Source organism: Juglans regia, chromosome 13 (genome assembly GCF_001411555.2).
Source record: "Juglans regia cultivar Chandler chromosome 13, Walnut 2.0, whole genome shotgun sequence".
In the NCBI taxonomy this organism is placed as follows: Eukaryota; Viridiplantae; Streptophyta; class Magnoliopsida; order Fagales; family Juglandaceae; genus Juglans; species Juglans regia.
This window is the reverse complement of record NC_049913.1, coordinates 35,014,294-35,037,741: the sequence shown is the minus strand read 5'-3', so window position 1 is coordinate 35,037,741 and position 23,448 is coordinate 35,014,294. Positions and strand designations below refer to the sequence as shown.

Below are 23,448 nucleotides of genomic sequence, written 5' to 3'. Positions count from 1 at the left end.
AGCATTACTCCAATATATATATATATACACTTTGGATTCCCTATATTTTTTACAGAATTCTAGGGCATAACTATAGTGGGAGAGGGATAACACATGTAGGACTCACTTCATGTTTATGTCTCTCTCCCATTTTAAGTTGTAGAGCTTGGTAAAAAACTTTGTAGGATCTCTATTCGTAGATTTTTCTACTTTTTTCTCTTTTTCTTTTTTACAAGAAATGCTATAAGAAATTAAGCTTTACAATTACCATATACCTTCTTCTAACTAACATGTAATTTGTTATTTTTGGTCATTTTATTTAAACACACATATTTAAACATTAATATAGAATGGTAAAAATGAAAAATCGCATATTAATTAGGCGGATGTGAGTGGTGTAATACTTCTTTGTAGAATTTCTCCTTTTTTATTACTTTTGCATGCATCATTCAATAGTTTTGTAGTTAATTAGTGATTAGATTAAGTTGCGAGGAATATGGCAAATAATTCTCACTCATCAATCTTTTTGTTTTGAAAAAGAAACAAAATAGATGTAATTAGGGCCATTTGGAAATTATTATAAAGTAGAATTAATCTTATAACCGGTCCATTTGTTTTTTTTCAAACAGCATCACTCCAATGAGTGAGTTCCACGTAGGCTCCTCACTTTATCCATCATGTGCCCTCATTGCATGAGATCATGCACGCTGACCCTCTCCATTCTCTCCCACGAAACCTAGATGAAAAACCCCTCCCACTCCACCATTTTGTCTTTTCCCCCTTTTCTGCCACTCTCCCCTCCCCCTTTGCTGATTCTTACATGGAAACCCCCTCTCCAGAAACCTCCTCACTGAATTTTCTGCAAGAGGCCATAGATGGAGGAAAAGTCTTCAATTCGGGATTTTTTCAAAGAGAAAAGGACCCAAATGCAATCCGATAGTCGCGCGTAGAGAGAGAGAGAGAGAGAGAGAGAGAGAGAGAGAGAGAGAGAGAGAACCTCCTCATTCTTTATTGTGATTCACTCAGCTAACCTTTTTTTTTTCCTTTTTCTTTTACAGATGCATATCTCTTCTTAGATCTTCTTTAGTTGTGAGCGATTTCAATAGTGTTCTACAAATGCAAGTAGCCAGCTAGGTAGGTTCCTTGTCAATGTCGTGAATTATGACCCTCCACATTACCTTCTAATTGTTACTATTTTTCACCACATTATATTTGAGGCAGTTTCACGTGAAAGCCAGAGATAGAAGCGGATGGGAGTTCGAGAAGGTTTGGAATAGGGTAGGATTCGACAAGCCAGAGATATATTCGAAATGTATCTACAAAACAGAAATTGAACACAAACAAATAACGTCTCAGATGATAAACCCCATGAAAACAAAGAGGAAATCAACGTCTGCTTTGAAGTGGAGACCTCTGAACTCGAAATTCTCAACTATCTCTCTGTAATCTTCAACGAAACGAACTCGATCTTCGCAATCAGCCACGTAAATAAGAACCAAATCCACTTATAATTCCTTCTAAGGAACCCCGTCCAAAAGCTCCTCAAATGTTATCTGATAAAACAAATTAACCCAGCAAACGATGATGTGAGGGTGGCAAAGATGGGCGACAATGGATAAGGTGGGCGACGGCGGCATATGCATAGGTGATTCAGAACTTTTCGAACATGAGGGGTCTGGGGCTTAGTGGTCATGCAGATCAATAATCTAGTTTGATGCACCTCTTTTTGTTTAATATGGAATATGTGATGTGCCAAAATGTCATTGGTGTCTGTTATTGGTTCAATACCAACCCGACTGCTCCAAATCGGTTTTGTATAAAGTATTCTAAGATTTTCTTAGGTATTTTTAAATATTTGTTTTCTAAACATCACTCAAATAAAGAATTTTTTTATATTTTATTTTTTTCATCTAATAATTAAACATTTACCAAACTTCCAAACAAAACATAAAAAATAATACAATTTTTTAAATTTTAAAACAAAAATGAGATTGAAAATAATTTTGTAACTTTATAATATTTTTATTTAATTTTTTCTCTCACATTTCTTAAAATTCAATAATAAATCTAACTCAAACTATTTCAAAATTACAAGTACTATGAGATGTTTTAAATATTCAAACGGAGCTTAAAAGTGTTTTTAAAAAGATATAAATACATTAAATAAGATATATACATTTCGTGCTATATGAGTTTCGAATGAAATAAATCCATCTTATATATGTATTTCTATCCTATTTTAAATCTTAAAATTCAATTATGATCTTTAATTTGATGCATCAGAATCAAATTATTTTCTGTTATCAATCTGAAAGTAATACTTTATTATATATCATCGATAAGATAATTTAGAATATAATATTTTTTTAAATATCTGGACGATGAGATTGTGGATTATTTCAAATCCCGAAACCCATCTGTAGATAGTTGAGGTCGGTGCCACTTGGCCCAAAGATAATTGACTTTAGATAAAGCTTATGTTAACCAAGAGATTTGTTTTAATATGACGGAATAATTATCAACTACTTTTTAATGAATATCTAAAAAAATAAAACTATATAAATAATAATAAAATAATTTGTGAATAGTAATAAGATAATTTGATTTAGTATTTTTTAAATTTTAAAAAATAAAAGAGAAAAAATTAAATAAAAATATTATAAAATTAAAATATTGTTAAAATATAGTTTTATAATATTATTTTTGTTTAGATATTTATAAAAGTTGACTTATTTTTTATTTGAAAAAGTTATAATGATTAGTTAGAAAATATTTATATTTAAATTATATTTGAAATGAAAATGTGATGAAATAAGATGAAAATTTTAATATGAGGTATATTTCTAAACAAACCTTTAGGCTTTTAAAAGGAATTAGCATTAAGGTTTTTAAGAGTCTAGGGTACATATGTTTAGATTTTAACATTTATCTTTTAAAACGATTTAATTTGGTGTGATTTAATGGTAGAATCACTATTTTTTAAAATATCTATACGGCACTTACTTTTTCCCAAATATCTCGGAGAAAACCGCAACAGAAATTCGACGTAGGATTCCTTCTTCCGAAAGAAGAGCACCAGCTAGGGTTCGACACTTCTTAGAGACGCCGTTTCTGTGGATTACCTATAAATCAAAGATCTAATATCCTCCATCGGTCTCACTTTTTGCAGGAGAGCGTACAAAGAAGAAGAAGAAGTTTAGGGTATAGATCGAAATCTAACTAAGGATTTCCACCATGGCCTCAGACCAGCTTAAGGTCCTGGACGTGCTGGACAAAGCCAAGACTCAGCTTTACCACTTTACTGCAGTGGTGATCGCCGGCATGGGGTTCTTCACCGATTCCTACGATCTTTTCTCTATTTCCCTGGTCACGAAGCTTCTCGGTCGCATATATTATCACGTCGAGGGATCGTCGAAGCCCGGTAGTCTGCCGCCTAACGTAGCCGCAGCGGTTAATGGAGTCGCTTTCTGCGGAACACTAACGGGACAACTTTTCTTTGGGTGGCTTGGCGACAAGTTAGGTCGGAAGCGCGTCTACGGCATCACGCTCATGCTTATGGTTTTCTGCTCCATCGGTTCCGGGCTTTCCTTTGGGAGCACGCCAAACTCGGTTATTGCGACTCTGTGTTTTTTCAGGTTCTGGCTTGGGTTTGGAATTGGCGGAGATTACCCACTGTCTGCAACTATCATGGCCGAGTATGCTAACAAGAAAACTCGGGGGGCTTTTATTGCTGCAGTTTTCGCCATGCAAGGGTTTGGCATTCTGGGTGGCGGCGCTGTGGCTATAGTTGTCTCCTCCATCTTTCAGGTTCTCTTCCCTGCCAGGGCTTACTCCGAGGATCCAACTGGATCGACTGTCCCTCAGGCGGACTATGTATGGCGGATCATTCTCATGTTCGGTGCAGTTCCTGCTGCAATGACTTATTATTGGCGCATGAAAATGCCGGAAACCCCTCGATACACTGCCTTAGTTGCCAAGAATCAACAGAAAGCTCGCGAAGACATGGCCAAGGTTTTGAAAGTCGATATTGAATCAGGGAAGGAGGCCGTGATCAAAGCGGAGGTCCAAGTGGTTGAAAAAAGAAACTCTTTCGGGTTGTTCTCTTCAGAATTTCTCTCTCGGCATGGGCTTCACTTGTTGGGGACGACAACAACGTGGTTCTTAGTAGACATTGCTTATTATAGCCAGAATCTTTTCCAGAAAGACATCTTCAGTGCAGTTGGTTGGATCCCTAAGCCAAAAACCATGAGCGCCCTTGAGGAGCTCTACAAGATTGCAAGGGCTCAAACCCTGATTGCTCTGTGTGGCACAGTTCCTGGGTACTGGGCAACGGTTCTTCTCATCGACTACATTGGAAGGTTTGCCATTCAGATAATTGGGTTTTTCTTCATGTCAGTTTTCATGTTTGCTCTCGCAATTCCTTACCACCACTGGACAGAAAAATCCAACCACATAGGCTTCGCTGTCATGTATGCCCTCACCTTCTTCTTCGCCAATTTCGGGCCAAATAGCACTACATTCATTGTGCCGGCGGAGATTTTCCCGGCGAGGCTTCGATCAACATGCCATGGTATTTCAGCAGCTGCAGGGAAAGCAGGTGCAATAGTGGGATCTTTTGGGTTCTTGTATGCGTCGCAAAACCAAGACCAGTCAAAGGCTGATCCGGGATACCCAGCCGGAATTGGAATGAGAAATTCTCTCCTTGTGCTCGCAGTGGTCAATGTGGTCGGGTTCTTCTTCACATTTTTGGTGCCGGAGTCCAAGGGAAAATCTCTGGAGGAAATGTCGAGGGAGGATGAAGGAGATGATCAAGAGCAATCCAACAGGAAAGTGGTTGAAACGGCTTAATTAATTTGCCTTACTGTAGAGTTTTTTTTTTTTTTTTGTTGGCTTATCTCTAATACTTCAATAGTTTGGTTTGATTTTCGGCCTCTGTTTATGATCTGTCTGTAACTTCGACTCAATTTTTGTTTAATTAGTTCATTTTTGTTTCTAGCTACCATGGATTAATTTAGGAATGTGTGATATGTGCATGATTTATTAATATATATGTTAAGTTGTTAACATAAGAACAGCATGCTGATCAACTGATCATAATTAAGAACAGCATGCTTGAATTTATTGAATGTTTAGTATTGGATGATAAATTCATTTGAATATTTGCGGTCCTATAGATTATGCAAACTGATTGACACACTCAATTTGAAAATAATAAATAAATATAAGACACATGAAAAAATTAATTTTTTAATGATAAATTTTATTTTTTAAAAAAAAAAGTACATAAAATTTCAATATTACTCTATATAAAATCACTTAAAAAATATTGCTTTTTTCGATGTAATTCCTTTTTCTGTTAGGGACAAAAATAAGTTTTTGTTTTGTCTTTGAAAAATTAATGTTGTTTTGGTTTTCACCGAATCACAAGAAATGTTTTTTTTTTCTTTTATAAAATATTAATCGAGAATATAATTATGGCTCGATCCTCGAACCTCTCAAGAGTGTTTTCAAGTTATGATAACCAAACTCAATATAATTTTATTAAATTATTCTATTCTCAATCATTTATATAATTATATTTTAAATAATGAGACATTTATATAAAATAGCTTATAAAACTAATATCCATCTATAGAAATACCCTAAATAGTTGAGAAAAGAGTTTACCTGTATCATTATTTATTAATCTGTGCAGATGCATCATTGATAACTGATTGTAATCGATCCCCAAATCCGTATCAGATGCTACAGTAAAATAGGTTCTGGCCAAACGAGATCTAACAACCTCGAGACCTGACCAACAGTACACCACAAACCGGTTTAGTACGTGTCCAACCGGGTCTATTCACCAATTTAAAAAAGAAAAAGTACAAAAAGGGCTTGGATATGCCCTCTCTCCCCCCTACCCTCTCGTTGTTTCATCCGTTTGCAAGTTCTCAGTCTTATGTCCTAGTTTGTAGCTCTTTTCCCCTACACATTTTTGCAACATTTTTCTCTCACTTCAATCCAAATCTCATAATAATTCAAGATTTGAGAGAGACTCGTAAAACTGATGCTCATTGGATAGGTTCATTATAGACAAATAGATTATACGAGATTTGAACACTTTAAACTTGTATCTCATATTACTCTTTTTTTAAATATTATATCGTTGGATCCTAATGTTTATTGTCAAGACATTGTGAACTCAATGCCTGTGCATTAAGACTGGCAAATAGAATTTTGCTAAGATATATAAACGAGACATTTTAAATAATAAATAATTCGTTTATATTTTTGAAAATAAACATATTGAAAAAATACTTTTGTGATGATTTATATACATGAGAAAAATCAATCTACTAAGTTCAACTTGATTCTCAAACGTGGGGGCCTGCAGATGCTGACAACAATATAATATCATCCCCCCAAAAAGTACATAAGAAAAAGTTAAGCATGTTCGTAGCACTCAAGAATGTTGGTTTTTTTAAAGTATGATCATGTTGTACTTTTTTAAATGGAAAGCTTGTAACCCTCACATTGCTATAATAATGTCCAAAATAAAATTTGTTTAAAAATTAAATCTATTCTTGGGTTAATATTTGTTTCATTTTTTTTTCTATTAGGATTATGTTTAATGAACAGAAATTATGGCATCATTTGTAGTAGTCTATATATACTCTATATATAGGGCTAAAAATGTCAAAAAAACAGGTGAAAAAAAAAAAGGAAAAGGATTTTTCCTTTCATTTTGGTTCACTTGTTAGAATTACTCAATAAGAAAATGAGAAAAGATATTTGCAACTGTGAATTGTACAACCGTCGCGTAATTATTTTGAAAAAAATGAATAAACCATGAGATCCACGTGAGAAAAATTAATTTTTTAATAATGGACTCCACTCTTTTTCAAAGCGATTACGCGCATCATTTACGCACTTCACGATTGTATGTAGAATTATTCAAAATAACACATAAACATGCTAGTAATTAAAAAAACCCTCTATTCACCCAATAAACATAGTAACTAGTATCAAAGATATTTATATGTTTTTTTTAATACTTATAATAAATAATATATTTATATATAAATACGTAGATAATATAACAATTGCAAGACATTCTTGTTGGTCTCTTTAAATTTATTTTTAGTAAACTTCTAACAAAATTTAACAAAAGAATAAAACAACATGTGGGCTCTCTAAATTAAGGTGGGAGTTTATAATTTTACAAATTACATGGTTGGACTTTGAGACAAAGAATTGTGGTTTGGTTTGATCAAAATGAGTGCCACAATGGAGGAAAATAAAAGAGAAAAAATTAAGGAATTTGGAAAAAAACAAAAACTATTATTTATAAATATATTATTTATTATAAATATTAAAATAAAATATATAAAATATCGATACTAATTACTATGTTTATTGGATTAATAGACGGTTTTTTTAATTACTTACAAAATTAATAGGTCAATACATGATTTTATTTTTTATTTTTTGTTAAAAAAATTATAGTTGATGAAATGTGTTGGATGCATATATAAGAGAGGAACCATTAGATTTCATAACAGGAGATGTATTGTTATTTTTCCAACAGGAGGCAAGCTGGATCGTTTTTTGGGAGTGTAATGAAAGTCTTCTGACTTTTTCAATAACTTCGTTTGAGGGTTAATACCCAAGTCTCCAAGTGGTGGGCTATAGGTAAGAAATTGACTTGTAACTTTGTCATCTTCCATTGGCGTGGGTAAGAGTGAAGTGACAAACAATTCACAAAGAAGGGGTGGGATACAGCCCCCAAGCTGTGCAGTAGAATTCTTTACAATTCCAAAAGGGTAAGGGCTGATTTGATTACATAATTCATTTCATTTTATTTTATTTTATTATTATAATTTTTTAAAATTTTCATATAAAATAAAATAAATAATTACATTTTTTTAAGTTTAAAAATAAAAATAATATTAAAAAAATATATTTTAATAATATTTTATTCAACTTTTAACTTTTATCTCAACTCATCTCATCTGAAAAAAAAAAAAAAAAAAAAAAACAAGTAGAAGTTTTCTATCTAAATATTGTGAGCCAAAGAAGATGACAAGCTAATTAAGAAAATAAAATAAGAATGCTTCTATCTCACAAGCTATTACCCTTTGGTCACTTATATTCATGAGTTTTAAGTCAATTGTTGTTTTTTTTTTTTTTTTTTGAAATAACTACTTTGCCTTTCATTCATCAATAACATTACTCTTTACAATGCTTATCAAACTGTATGTAACTCTCAATAACAGTAGTTCCCTCTAATTCTACCCATACAAGTACCTCATCTTCCCATTGTAATGCAAGGTTGGCAACTTGATGGGTTACATTATTGCTCTCTCTTTGAGTGTATTGCAATTTCTAGTTTGTTCTGTCTCTAAAAATAGTTGTAACATCTTCAATAATCTATCTATACCATGAATTATTTATCTCTACTTCCGAATATCCTTTATCACAGATAAAGAATCACCTTCAAATAGTATTTAATTTGTTAAATATATGTTAATTTATAAATTTATTTTTATGAGATTTTTTTATGACTATATCACTTCTCTATAGTTCATATTGATGCAAATACAAAAACTCAAAAAATAGAAAATTTCAAATAAAATCAGTTAAATTCCGATGATAACCCACCGTACACGTAGAACAGTAGTAATTATTTGAGGAAATTTAATTCCAACGGCGTGACAAAAATCATTTCACTCAAAAACGTTATTGGCCCTACTACCTACGTACTCATGTCTCACCATGTCTGTTATATGTCAACTCAAGAATATTATGGCATAAATAGCATAACCTTTCCTTAAAAAGACGGATTAGAGACTAAACCACATGAAAATATCCATCTTCACAACAATTAGGTGTCCTTTAAATTTGAATATGAGTTGAGATGAGTAATAAGATGAGTTAAAATGAGATAGTTTTTAAAAATATTATGTGTTTGGATTAGGAGTGAGTTGATATGGTTTTAACTTTTTTGAAATCATATAGATGTTATTTATAAATAAATAATAATAAATTATAAATTACCTACTTAATTTTTATTTTTTTAAATATAGTGAATAATAATATTTTTCAGATTACAATATTTTTTTCTAACGAAATTTCTTTTGTAAAATATCAAATAAAAATTGATTAATAAAAATTGTTTTAAAAATAATTTTTTAATTATTTCCAAAATCGTTAAATAATACTAATATATATAAAATATTTTTTTATAAACAATTGTGCTTAAAATTTTTTTCCATATTCAAGTACAAATGATCATTTTGCCTAGCTCTAGTTAGTTTCAATTATGGTCAATGATAATAAATTAGAAAAATAACGTCATTAAATTATAAAATCACTTTATTTTCTAATTTTAGTAGTATAAAAATTACATATCGACCAATCATTTATTAAACTCAATTTACATATAGAGCTCATAAAATTAGCAACCATATTTTCCAAAGAAATTTGCTACAAACTTCCCCATGTATGTAAATAAGTAATCTATTGCCACACCAAAATCAAATTTGAAATACATTTGAATATCTAACTACACCCTTATAATCCCAATATTTATTATATACATATCAATGACCACCCCTAGCTTCCCACATACGAATGGCAATGTCATTCCTAATTGCAGCCATAACCCGGGCTGATTCGACGGTCATGTCAGGATGACGTGCTGAAGCTGCGACATCACTACATGCACGACCGCTTGGATTGAGCTCCATATTTCTCCAGTTCTCGAACAACCAGCCATTCGATGTCATCATTCTAATAAAATTGTGTAATGTACAACATGCAATGATCAGATCACCTTGCCTCCCAACTTTATACGCAGGCATGAGTCTTAAAATTCTAAATCGTGATTTCAAGTCTCCAAATGTACGTTCTATTACGTTACGAATGCATGAATAACGATGATTAAAATAATCCTTATACCCCCTAAATCCCCGCTGACCCTGATGGTCACTTCTATGATATCTCTCTCTAGGATAGGGGGCATAAATCCCCGAGTACATGGGTACGCCGAATCGACTATATAATAATGACCTGTTACCCATTAACAGGAAAAAAATCAGGCCCCTGCCAACCATTCCCACAGATGTAACAAAATACATATAAAGAGAGAATTTGAAGACAAAAATAATTAAATAATATTAAATATTTATCGTCGAGAGGCATTGGAAATTGGTTGCGGCCCTTACTCAATGCATTGATGAATACTCGTGCATCACGCGAACTTCCCTCCCAACCAGTGTACAGTAATGTGAACTTCATGTCCGAGTCACATACACACAAGACGTTTTGGGCAACTCACTCATGCCGGTTGCGACATGCCTCACGCACCTCTACAGGTACAATGGCGTCGATCATGGTCCCATCAATTGCTCCAATGCATCCCTGCAAACGAAGAACCCATCTTATTATGGTTGCGTACGTTCAAGTAATTTATTAAACAATGACCCAACATAATCAGAATTATAATTTATTATGTACCATAAACAACTTACCTCAAACCAAGGATAATTTCTCGAATTGCCTACAATTGTTGGGTGCACCCCGAATGTGTGGGTTGGGTAAATAAGATGTGTCCCAAGCCTACACAGGGCCTGCATAACTTTCCTTACATGGGACTTAATAGTTTCCGTTGAATGTTGAAATCGATGCCCCACAATCCGTTGTTCGTCTCCAGTTGCCACTACCAATGTGAACATGCCTAATTGTTCTTCGACGGTCACCCCTTTTCTAGTATCATTCAAAAATCTATTTGAACGTAACAAGCTGCATAATGCGCGGAAGGCATCAACCTCCATTCGGAATAACTTGCGAGAATTCCTTGGATTCCCATTCAAAACTTCCAAAATATAATGATGTCCCTACAAGACGATATTATGTTGTGGCTGTCTAAGATTCTGTTGCGCTTGTCTACCAACCCACTCAAGAAATGCAAGTGTCTCAAGATCATCAATTGCAAATTCTTCTCTATGACTATCAGTCAAACCCCCATCAGGAAAGATGTCATCTATATCAAGATTCACGTTCATTGAAGGGCTTCCTACTAACCAATTCGCACTGTGCACAGTGGGTTAATTCGCACTTTTATCTTGACAACAGTTGTAAGTAATCTCCCAAGTTAACAAAATAATCATGCATTATTATAACTATATAACTATTATGCATTAAGGTGAATAATCATGCATAATCCAAACAGGGCCTTAACCCTTAAAATCAGGCCTTCATCTACTTCATCTAAATTAATGGTCCAGACAACGATGGTTGAAAAAGTAGCGGTACATAAACTTATCAAACCATTTAAATCATCTCATGAAAGGTATGAGACAATAAATAGTCATAATGCCTAAAAAATAAAATACAACTCATGCATGCTACTTTAACAATTACGGACCCAATCGTCCCTCCCGACGGCATCCAATGACAAGAAGAACTAACGCATATCTGCGTTTAGTAATTCCTTAATTGCACAAACAAGTTGTTGAGGATCCAGCCTCGGGGAAAGCTTGCTGAGCAATGTCGCACAATAACTAATCGGATCGTAACCGCCATTGGTAGCATCACTTGGCTGTGAGCCTTTGCTGCACTTTGATGAATCCACAGCTTCCCGATCCTCATACCGCTTACGCCGCACCATCTGCATGTGTTTCACCTCCTCCACGGCTTTAGAAAGTTGTACCTCAAACTTGCTCTTTTTCTTCTTCGACCTACGTGATGATTGTGTCCCTGCATCGACTGAAGGTGACCCGATCCCCATCAAGTCAATAAAGTCATCAATGTCAATGGGCAATCCCTGTCGATTGCCAAATGCAGGAGGGCGCCGAGCTCGCATCTCCTCATCAAGGCGCCGCTCCTCGTCGCTATCTGCGGGAAGCTGTGTTGTTGCGTGTTGTACAGTCCGGTATGCAACAGAAGTGCCAAATATAGTGCACATCTCCTCGTACTTTGGGCAGCCGAAAGTACGAAACCTCCCTCATTTCGATTTAACCTAACAATTACAGAGTATACATACATGTTAGTAATCAGATGAGTAGTGAACAAACTTGCTTTTTGGTGCAATAAAGATGCTTAATAAGTTTATTTTTACCCTGATGGCATTTTCTCAACAATCTTCGCTGGCGACTATTGTCTTCGTGTCGGGATCCCAACCCATTCCGGTTTGGCTCAATAAATCGGTAAACAAACATTGTAAACCTTTCAACCTCGTAAGTTTTCCATGAACCTGGTTTGCATCAAACACTTTTACACCAATAGCGGTGAGTCGCTGAGCATAAATTCCATGCTCTCTAAACGTGATATTTCCACCCTTTAATCTACCGTGAAGGGCATCCTGATAGAGCATGTCAATGAATATCTCCTCCATGACATCGCCCCAAATCGCATGATCCCGGCTCGTGTTTTCTGAATCATCCATTTGGAATAGCTAAAATTGGTAATATAACACAGAAAAATATATTGTTTGTCAAATATGCAATGTTACAGGCAATATGTCTTAATATGAGTAATGAGCTGGAATTAAAATATGACTCATACATGTTGACATGGATGATGTCTAGCAGATGAGCGTAAGGAGTATCGCTAGAAGAACATGGATGACGGAAGTTTATTAACAAAATGAAACTTTGTTATATATAAATACACTACAGTAGAAGAACAAAAAACAAAAATCAAAAGACCCTACTACCACATTCAAGAATACAAACCAAAAACAAAACGCCAAAAACAGAACAATAATAATTTAAGTCCTATGAAATGAGGCTCCAAGCAAACTACCACGTTCAAGTATGCAAACCCAAAAATAAAACCACATGCACGGCAATAGCAGAAAAAAAAAACGAAAACAAAAATCAAAACAACCCACTACCACATTCAAGCATGCATACTAAAAACAAAATGCCAAAAATAGAACAATAATAATTTTTTCAACTCGCCTATGAAATGAGGCCCCAAGCAAACTACCACATTCAAGTATGCAAACCCAAAAATAAAACCACATGCACAACAGTACTAGCTAGAAAAAAAAAAACAAAAACAAAAATCAAAACACCCCACTACCACATTCAAGCATGCATACCAAAAACAAATGTCAAAAACAAAACAATAATAATTTTCTCAACTCGCCTATGAAATGAGGCCCCAAGCAAACTTTCGCATTTAAGTATGCAAACCCAAAAAGAAAACCACATGCACGGCAGTAGCAAAAAAAAAAACAAAAATCAAAACACCCAACTACGACATTCAAGCATGCATACCAAAAACAAATGCCAAAAACAGAACAATAATAATTTTTTCAACTCGCCTATGAAATGAGACCCCAAACAAACTACCACATTCAAGTATGCGAACCCAATAAAGCCACATGTACGACAGTAGCAGAAAAAAAAATAAAAAATAAAAACAGCCCATTACCACATTCAAGCATGCATACCAAAAACAAATGCCAAAAATAGAACAATAATAATTTTTGAAAAATTATATTTGCAGTCGCGAGTGTACAAGAGCCGTACAGTCGCTTTGAAAAAAGTGAATAAATATGAGACCCACATGAAAAGAAATTAATTTTTTAATAGTGGACTCCACTCTTTTTCAAAGCGACTGCACGGCGTTAACACATTCCACGACTGTATGTAGCATTACTCATAATTTTTTCAACTCGCCTATGAAATGAGGCCCCAAACAAACTACCACATTCAAGTATGTAAACCCAAAAATAAAACCACATGCACGGCAGTAGCAGAAAGAAAAAAAAAAAAGAAAAAAAAAATCAAAACACCCCACTACCACATTCAAGTATGCATACCAAAAACAAATGCCAAAAACAGAATAATAATAATTTTTTTTAAGTCCTATGAAATGAGGCCCCAAGCAAACTACCACATTCAAGTATGCAAACCAAAAATAAAACCACATGCACGGTAGTAGCAGAACAAAAAACAAACCTCAAAACACCTCACTACCACATTCAAGCATGCATACCAAAAACAAATGCCAAAAACAGAACAATAATAATTTTTTTAAGTGCTATGAAATAAGGCTCCAAGCAAACTACCACATTCAAGTATGCAATCCCAAAAATAAAACCACATGCACGGCAGTAGCAGAACAAAAAATAAAAATCAAAACACCCCACTACCACATTCACGTATGCATACCAAAAAAAAAAAAAACAAAACACACCACAATGCCATCTTATTTAAGTGACTCGAAATGAACTCTCAAGCAAACTACCACATTCAAGTATGCAAGCCCAAAACAAAAACCACATGCACGGCAGTAGCCTACACAAAAAACATAAATAAAAACACCCCACTACCACATTCAAGTATGCATACCAAAAAGAAAAACAAAACACAGAACAAGAATTTCATTTTTGAAACAATGAACTGAGACCCCAAGCAAACTACCACATTCAAGTATGCAAACCCAAAAAACAAAACCACATGCACGGCAAACCATAAAGATCACAGGATTATGCATTGTTAAATAATCTCATTATGCATCATCGTTATGCAATTTCAAACCATAACATCTAAATAAATGAAATGGATAAACAACATAAATATTTTCTAAACAGTTGACCATTACAAATGAAAATTAAAATAACATGAAACTTAGCACTGTCATGCTCATGAGCACAGCTTGCATAACATGGATACACGTTTATCTCGGTCAATAACCACTATAATAAAAATTTTAGGTGAAATTTATCTCCCAACTAGAGTCACGCCAACTGAAATTTTTGCATTGCATAAATAACAGCTAAAAATGATTTGAAATGAGTTAGATTCACATACTTGGAAGGACCGTGTTATTGGAGCCGTGGTGGTGATAGAAATACGGAGTGGGTGTTTATGGTAGGATCAACTTCTTGAGGTGCGGTGTTTGCATATTTTTGGAATGGTGGGTTTCATTTTTGTTGGCGATTTGTGAATTTGTCATGTAAGGGGCTATGAAAAGGGAATATTTCTACACTGTTAAACGCGAATCTACTGTCAAAACCGTAGACGTGTGTTCGCAGCCTTTGGGTCAGGGGGCAGGGGAAACTCTGTAAAAGGAAGGGGGACGTGATGTGCTACGGTTACCAAGAAGTAGATGAAACCCAGCTCGATTGGTGGGGATGGTATCTCTCACGCGATCAACGAACCTGGGTTGCCTTCGCTGTGGGTCATGAGATATTTCCAATACCTCGAGCCGCCTTCCAATTCGTGCGTTTCCTAGATTGCAGATGAGATGCCCCCTCGCCCATGCCATAAGTGGGCTAAACTCGTGAGTTCTGGCATCGATGATGGCAGGAGATGGGTCAGCCCACAGTGATGAGCTCTGCAACGAGATGAGGGGTGCGTGAATGGGTGGGTAAGGCCCTTTGAGCTCTGCATCTCGATGAGGGGTGCGTGAAGAGGCTGGGTGAAGGGGTGGGTGAGGGCCTTCGGAGCATTCATTACACCCATGTAATGGAAACAGTCCTTAGAAGAAAAGTAAAAAGCAACAATCAGTAAGCATTTTGTCTTATATGAAAACACATCAAAACAAAAAAGACTTCTTCATACGAAATGAGTTCAAATTTCCTCAAGTCACCTTCGAATCCAAACCGCGCCTTAGCCACCCCATCAAGATGCCAAGGTCAACAATGATCGATCCAAGCCAATATTAATCTTCATATTTTTTCTTAATTTTTATATTTTTTTTTTGGCTAGTGAGTTTTTTTTTATATATATAAAGAATGACGGGTTTTGAATCCAAATTTTTTATTTGAAGAACTGAATCATACATCATCAGGCGATCAAGCTCTTGACAAGTTAGATTTTAAACTAAATATTAATTAATAAATATAATTTTTAGAGAAATCAAAGACAATTATTAGATAGTCATAAATACAATTATGTAAATCCGATCCAAGAACCAGAATGCATCTTTCCTGTTTATAGCTCCATCAAACTGTCCATGTTGAAGCTGATTTCCAGCTCTGATCCCTATATCCTTAAGAAAACCATGTCCATATAAACTTCGTAGTTTCTATCTGATGATGAAGAATGTTTTGCGTGACAGTTTCTTTTTGTTATATTTAAGGTGGGTTTGGATAGACCGTTTAGATGAGATGAGATATTTTATTGAAAATTGAGTAAAATATTATTAGAATATAATTTTTTAGTATTATTTTTATTTTTAAATTTGAAAAAGTTGAATTGTTTATTATATTTTTGTATGAGAATTTAAAAAAATTGTAATGATGAAATGAGATGAGATGTTTTGTGTTATCTAAACCAAGGATAAATACAGTACCTCACACTCTAGAAAATTTATAAATTTTATACTTTACACCCTACTTTATTAAGATCTTACTATAAATATCATATACCAAGTTTTGTGTCTTTATTTCATTTATCGTGATAGTTATGCAAATTGGTAATGCTAGCTTGAAGATATAATCTGTCAATTCTATTAATAATTTTGGGTGTAAATTTCAGAATCTTTGAAAGTTTAAAGTTTCAATATACGGTAAAGTTTTACATATTACACAATTATCTTACTCTTATCTCAATATAATGAGGTGGTAATATTATCCATCAACTTTTAGATTTCTAGTCTAAAAAATAGAATTATTCTATTCTCAAGCTGATGCGTAAAACATATCATCCACGTAACTTAAATATAAGTAAGATTTGATTTGTAAGATTTAAATTTTAAAATTTATCTTTCAAATCAAATTATGTAATATAAGCATTTTAATTGGTGTGTTATACACACCGACTTACGAATAGAATTTTTCTTTAGCATTAAATTACATTATCATCGCATTCTTATTCTATTATGATGAAGTGATACTGTCCATCAACCTTTGAATTTCTTTTATAAAAAAATAATACAATGGTAATGGAAAGTCTCACATTATAAAATAGAATGAAGGTGGAATAGTAGTGTGGTTTTTAGCATTACTCCAATATATTTTATATATATATATATTATACTCTTTGGATTCCCTATATTTGTTTACAGAATTCTAGGGAATAACTATAGTGGGAGAGGGATAACACATGTAGGACTCACTTCATGTTTATATCTCTCTCCCATTTTAAGTTGTAAAGCTTGGTAAAAAACTTTGAAGGATCTCTATTCATATATTTTTCTACTTTTTTCCCTTTTTCCTTTTTACAAGAAATGCTATAAGGAATTAAGCTTTACAATTACCATATACCTTCTTCTAACCAACATGTAATTTTTTATTTTTGGTCATTTTATTTAAACACACATATTTAAACATTAATATACAATGGAAAAAATGAAAAATCGCATATTGGTTAGGTGGATGTGAGTGGTGTAATACTTCTATATAAAATTTCTCATTTTGTATTACTATTACATGCATCATTCAATAGTTTTGTAGTTAATTAGTGATTAAATTAAGTTGCGAGGAATATGGCAGGTAATTCTCACTCATCAATCTTTTTGTTTTGAAAAAGAAACAAAATAGATGTGATTAGGGTCCGTTTGGAAATTTTTATAAAGTAGAGTTAAATCGTATAACCGGTCCATCTATTTTTTTCCATATAGCAGCCCTCCAATGGGTGAGTTCCACGTAAACTCCTCACTTTATCTATCATGTGCCCCCACTGCATGAGATCACGCACAATAACCCTCTCCATTCTCTTCCACGTAACTCAGATGAAAAAGCCCTCCCTCTCCACCATTTTTTCTTCTCCCCCTCTTCGCCACGACTGACAACGGCCCCCCTTTCTGCCACTCTCCCCTCCCTCTTTGCTGATTCTAGCATGGAAACTCCCTCTCCAAAAACCTCCTCATTGAAATTTCTGCAAAAGGCCATAGATGGAGGAAAAGTCTTCAATTCGGAATTTTTTTCAGAGAAAAAATAACCCAAATGCAATCTGATAGTCGCAGAGAGAGAGAGAGAGAGAGAGAGAGAGAGAGAGAGAAGCTCTTCATTCTTTATCGTGATTCACTAGGCTGGCCTCTTTTTTCTATTTTTTTTTTTAACAGAATCATATCTCTTCTTAGATCCTCTTTAGCTGTGAGTGATTTCAAGGGTGTTCTAGAAATGAAGTAGCTAGCTGGGTAGGTCCCTCGTCAATGTCATGAATTATGACCCTCCACTATCTACAGTTCTCAGTTACATTACCTTCTAATTGTTACTATTTTTCACCACATATATATTTGAGGCAGTTTCATGTGAAAGCAAGGGATAGTGGTGGATGGGATTTCGACAAAGCTTCGAACTGGGTGGGATTCGACAAGCCAGAGATATATCCGAAATATATATGCAAAACAGAAATTGAACACAAACAAATAGCGTCTCAAATGATAAATCCCATGAAAACAAGAAGAAATCAAAGTCTGCTTCGAAGTGGAGACCTCTGAACTTGAAATTCTCAACTGTCTCTTTGTAATCTTCAATGAAACGAACCCGATCTTCATAATCAACCACGCAAATAAGAACCAAATCCACTTAGAATTCCTTCTAAGGAACCCCATCTAAAAGCTCTTGGAATGTTATCTGATAAAACAAATTAAGCCAGCAAACGACGGCGGGAGGGTGACGGAGATGGAGACGGGCGACAGCGGAGATGGTGGGCGACGACAGCAAAAGAATAGGTGATTCACAACTTTTCGAACGTGAGGGGTCTGGGGCTTAGTGGTCATGCAAATCAATAATCCAGTGTGATGCACCTCTTTTGGCTTAATATGAAATATGTGATGTGTCAAAATGTCATTGGTGTCTATTATTGGCTCAATACCAGCCCCACCACTTCAAATCAATTCTGTATAAGGTATTCTCAGATTTTCTTAGGTATTTAAAAATATTTTCTTTCTAAAAATCACTCAAACAGAAAAAAATTTTAATTTTTAATTTTTTTCATCTAATAATTAAACCTTTACCAAACTTCCAAACAAAATACAAAAAATAATATATTTTTTAAAATTTTAAAACAAAAATAATATTAAAAAATGATATTAAAAATGATTTTTTAATTTTATAATATTTTTATTTAACTTTTCCTCTCACATTTCTTAAAATTCAATAATACATCTAACTCAAACTATTTTAAAACTATTTACAAGTACTAGGTCTTAAAAGTATTTTTCAAAAGAGATACATTAAATAAGATATGCATTTCATGCTATATGAGTTTCGAATGAAATAAATCCATCTTATATATTTATTTCTATCTTATTTTAAATCTTAAAATTCAATCATGATCTTTTGATGCATCGGAATCAAATTATCTTCTGTTATCAATCTGAAAGTAATACTTTATTATATATCATCGATAAGCTAATTTAGAATATAATATTTTTTAAAATATCTGGACAATGAGATTGTGGATTATTTCAAATCCCGAAACCCATCTGGAGATATTGAGGTCGGTGCCACTTGGCCCAAAAATAATTGACTTAGATAAAGCTTATGATAACTAAGAGCTTTGTTTTAATATGACGGAATAATTATCAACTACTTTTTTATTGAATATCCAAAAAATAAGACCATATGAATACACTCAAAGCTTATAATATATATATATATATATATATATATATAAATTTCAGACATAAGCCTCACATCCTGTACACACACTTAAAAATATGTCATTTTATTTTTTTATCCACGTAATGAAAATGATTCCAGACATATATATAAGTAAAATAGGATAAAAAGATAAAATGACATAGTTTTAGATAAGTGTACATTGTGTGAGACTTATGAGTAACACCACTCATATATATATATATATATATATATATTTAAATATTAGTAGCTAGTGTCTGCCGGCTATTGGATTATGTCGATCCGCAGCCAGATTCCGGCCAACTTCGACGACCTCTTCTGGTGGCGATCGCCTCTAAGTGATTACTAAAATAGTGAAGAGCTAGTCTGAGGAGTGAGATGAGATGAAAATATTATGAATAGTAATAAAATAGTTTGTGAATAATAATGAAATAGTTTGAGTTGAGTATTTTTTGAGTTTTAGAAAAGAAGAGATAAAAGGTTTAATAAAAAATATTATAAAATTAAAATATTATTAAAATATTGTTTAAAATATTGTTTTTGTTTAGATATTTAAAAAAATTGAATTATTTTTTATTGTAAAATTTAAAAAAATTGTAATGATTAGTTTAAAAAAATTATAATAATTAGTTTAAAATTATTCATATTTAAATTATATTTAAGAAGTAGATGTGATAAGATGAGACAAATTTTAAGATAAGATCTATTTCTAAACAAATCCTAAAAGGCTCTTAAAAAGAATTAGCATTAAGGTTTTTAAAAGTTTAGGGTTCATATGTTTAGATTTTAACATTTTTAAAGAAAAAACGATTTAATTTTGTGTGATTTAGTTTATTGTAGAATTTGTAAAATCACGAGGTGGTGGTTTGTGATTGGAGGCTGTAAAAGCTACTTTTACACCACAACTTTTTTTTTTTTTTTTTGTTTTTTGTTTTTAGGCACTTTTACACCACAACTTGACGAAAGATGTACCATTTTTTCGTTTTTTATATTAATATTCTTTTAGTATTTTTAAATCTTTTAAAAATATAAAAAAAAATATCAATACACTAATAGTTGCTTATTTAATCAATAAATAAAAGAAAAAAAATGTAAAAATAAAAATTAAATAGATAAACGGTCAAAATGAAAAGATAAAATGAGACAACATAATAACATTATTCAATAAATAATGCTAGATACAATTTTATGTTTGCAAGTTCATACACTACCTTTTAAAAAAGTGAGATATATTATTAAAGTGGATCTCACTTTAATACTACTAGATAGAAAATTACTTATATAAAAAAAATATTAGATAGAAAATCTTAAATAAATAAATTTCAAACAAATTTTAAAATAATCAATACCACTTGGAGCGTTGGCTGTTGGGTAGTCAAAAACTCTTTTTGACATCAAAGAACGTCTTACAAGTGTTTTCCTTTCCTTGTTTTTGTTTGTATTATGAAAGTCTTCCACGTGAAATGAAGTTTTTATAGCTACCATCCAAATTTTAACAAAACAAAAGGGAGGTTGGCTAAAATTTGGGGAACACCCAACCGCCAATGCTCTAAGTGGTGGGCTATTGGCTAAAAATTGACTAGACGCTATAGTTGAGGTTGAGCCTGAGTGAGAGTGACCAACATTTGACAGACAGCAAGTAGCGGGATATATTAATAGAAAAATATTAGTATGTCGTCTGAGTTTGTCTTCTTATTTTGATTGTTTATATATTTATTTATTTTTTTAATTTTTTTTACTTAATGATTAAGAAAGTGATTTTTAGTATATTGACATATATTTTTATTTTTTAAAAATATTAAAAAATGTAAAAAAGAAAAGAATATAAAAACAAAAAAGTAACTTTGTGCTAGCGGGCACACCCAGCGGTCAACACTGGGCGGCATGCTAGCACGACTCATATACATGAGTCGATGCTGCATAAATCTTTACAATTTTAAACAAAAACTTAATTCTAAAAGGAAAATACTTTAGATAAAAAATAATTATATAAAAGTAAACTCAAAAATTGATGTGACTTGATATGACATGTTAGATTTTTATAAAATATATCTAACTGATCCATGAAACCATATTCACCACCAACTTATATCTTCATTAAGGTGACTCCTTATTCACCACCCACTTATATTAAATCTAGGGTACGTATCATAATTCTCACCTCTAAAATTTTTGAACCATTTAGATGTGGTTCATCCCAAAAGAAATCTAAGTCACATTTGAATTTAAATTAGTTAAAATTATGATTGAAATCCTTTCAAATTATAATAAATTTCGGGAAAATTTTTCCATTAAACAATACGAAACCTTATTCACCACCTGTTAGAATCTAGTCATGTAATTTTTGTGCTTGTTAACTAAAGAGCAATTGATCAATTTGAGTCTTCTATGATTATATTAAAAAATACTTTAATAGGCAACATAGGGAAGTTATTAAGTATTTTGATTATTTATTCATGTGTCGAGCTCAAATGTAAGGGGTGTTTCTCCCCTATTGGCCCTTAAAGCAAGTCCATGAGGGGGCCACTGTGGAAATAAATCAGAGAGCTTGGCCGAGTTCAATTGAGGCCTACAACCATCCTCCGAAAGAGTCAATGGGTCTCTGTAGAGTACTCAGCCTACGAGCAAAACTCACCCCGAGGTAATCCACACACAAAAGAAAGGGCAGAATGCAGTTTTTGTGTGTGGACAGTGTGAGTGATATAGAGTGTTTGGACAAGTGCCTCACTTGAGGGATGCGCATTGATTAAATTAATTAAAAGACTATGTCAAATTTTCTGCGAGAAAATCAGTGTTTTATCCTCCATTTTCAACTTCTCTCATGCTATATTTTTGTTTTGTATTATTTAAGCAAACAAAAAAAGGAAAAAGAGTTTTCGAAAATATTATCTGGTCAATCAGTTTTTATTTTTTGATTTTTTAAAATCTTTGGCTCGTTGGGTTGTTTGGCATATTCCTTTTGTGTTTTTTTTTTTCCCTTTGCATTCTGGTGCATAAGTCTGAGAGGTGTGTTTTGGTTTCAGTAGGAGTGTTGCCTTAGTGTTTGAGTCCCAGTGGGATTTTGAGATAGAGGCTGTGCGCGACATGTTAGATCTTTAAGTGACTTGGGTCACTTAGTTCCCACGATAGGCACCCAAACCTCCGATACCCACTCTCACAGCACTAGCAAGGCTCATGCCCTAGCCGAACACTACTTCACTCATCTCTCACGATTTTGATTTGATTAGGAGTTTAGACTCGAGAATCAGTTTTTATTTTTTGATTTTTTAAAATCTTTGGCTCGTTGGGTTATTTGGCATATTCCTTTCGTGTTTTTTTTCCTTTTCATTATGGTGCACAGGTCTGGGAGGTGTGTTTTGGTTTCAATAGGAGTGTGACCTTAGTTTTTGAGTCCCAGTGGGATTTTGAGATAGAGGCTCGTGCGCGACATGTTAGATCTTTAAGTGACTTGGGTCACTTAGTTCCCATGATAGGCACCCAAACCTCCGATACCCACTCTCACAGCACTAGCAAGGCTCATGCCCTAGCCAAACACTAGTTCACTCATCTCTCACAATTTTGATTTGATTAGGAGTTTAGACTCGAGGAGAACTTGTCCTTTACAAGTTTGTTGGTCAAGGTAAATGTTCTCTCCGATTATCCTCATCCATTTCCTATTTCTAGGGCTCGATGAACACCCATTTGGGATTTTTTTCTAAGATTTGGTTTGCATTGTGATTTAGGGCTTGGAGGCCTAATGTTTGGGACGTGAAGAAGTGTAGTCGCTGAAGTGGGTTTGATTTGTCAATGTATTTAGGATGGAGGTTGGTGGGTTTATGTATTATGTATTTATGTCTTTGTTTTATGCCCACCAAGTGTTTGACCTCATGTCTCAACCAGTTTTCTCAATCGTTAGACAGCTATTTGACACACACTCACACACATATGTTAGA

The 23,448-nt window shown here is 33.5% G+C and overlaps 2 protein-coding genes across 2 annotated transcripts; one reads left to right on the top strand and one right to left on the bottom strand.

The window, feature by feature from the left end:
* The first annotated feature begins 3,160 nt into the window (after positions 1-3,160).
* On the top strand, positions 3,161-4,960 carry LOC108981841 (low affinity inorganic phosphate transporter 1-like). The gene has a single exon (XM_018953093.2). The coding sequence runs from the start codon at positions 3,214-3,216 to the stop codon at positions 4,825-4,827; it is 1,614 nt and encodes a 537-aa protein (XP_018808638.1). The 5' UTR covers positions 3,161-3,213; the 3' UTR covers positions 4,828-4,960.
* A 4,606-nt stretch (positions 4,961-9,566) lies between these two features.
* Positions 9,567-11,030, bottom strand: LOC108981842. The gene is made up of 4 exons (XM_018953094.1): positions 10,920-11,030; positions 10,497-10,862; positions 10,304-10,386; positions 9,567-9,756 (listed from the first exon to the last, which is right to left on the bottom strand). The coding sequence occupies exons 1-4, from the start codon at positions 11,028-11,030 to the stop codon at positions 9,567-9,569; spliced, it is 750 nt and encodes a 249-aa protein (XP_018808639.1).
* Between the last annotated feature and the right edge of the window lie 12,418 nt (positions 11,031-23,448).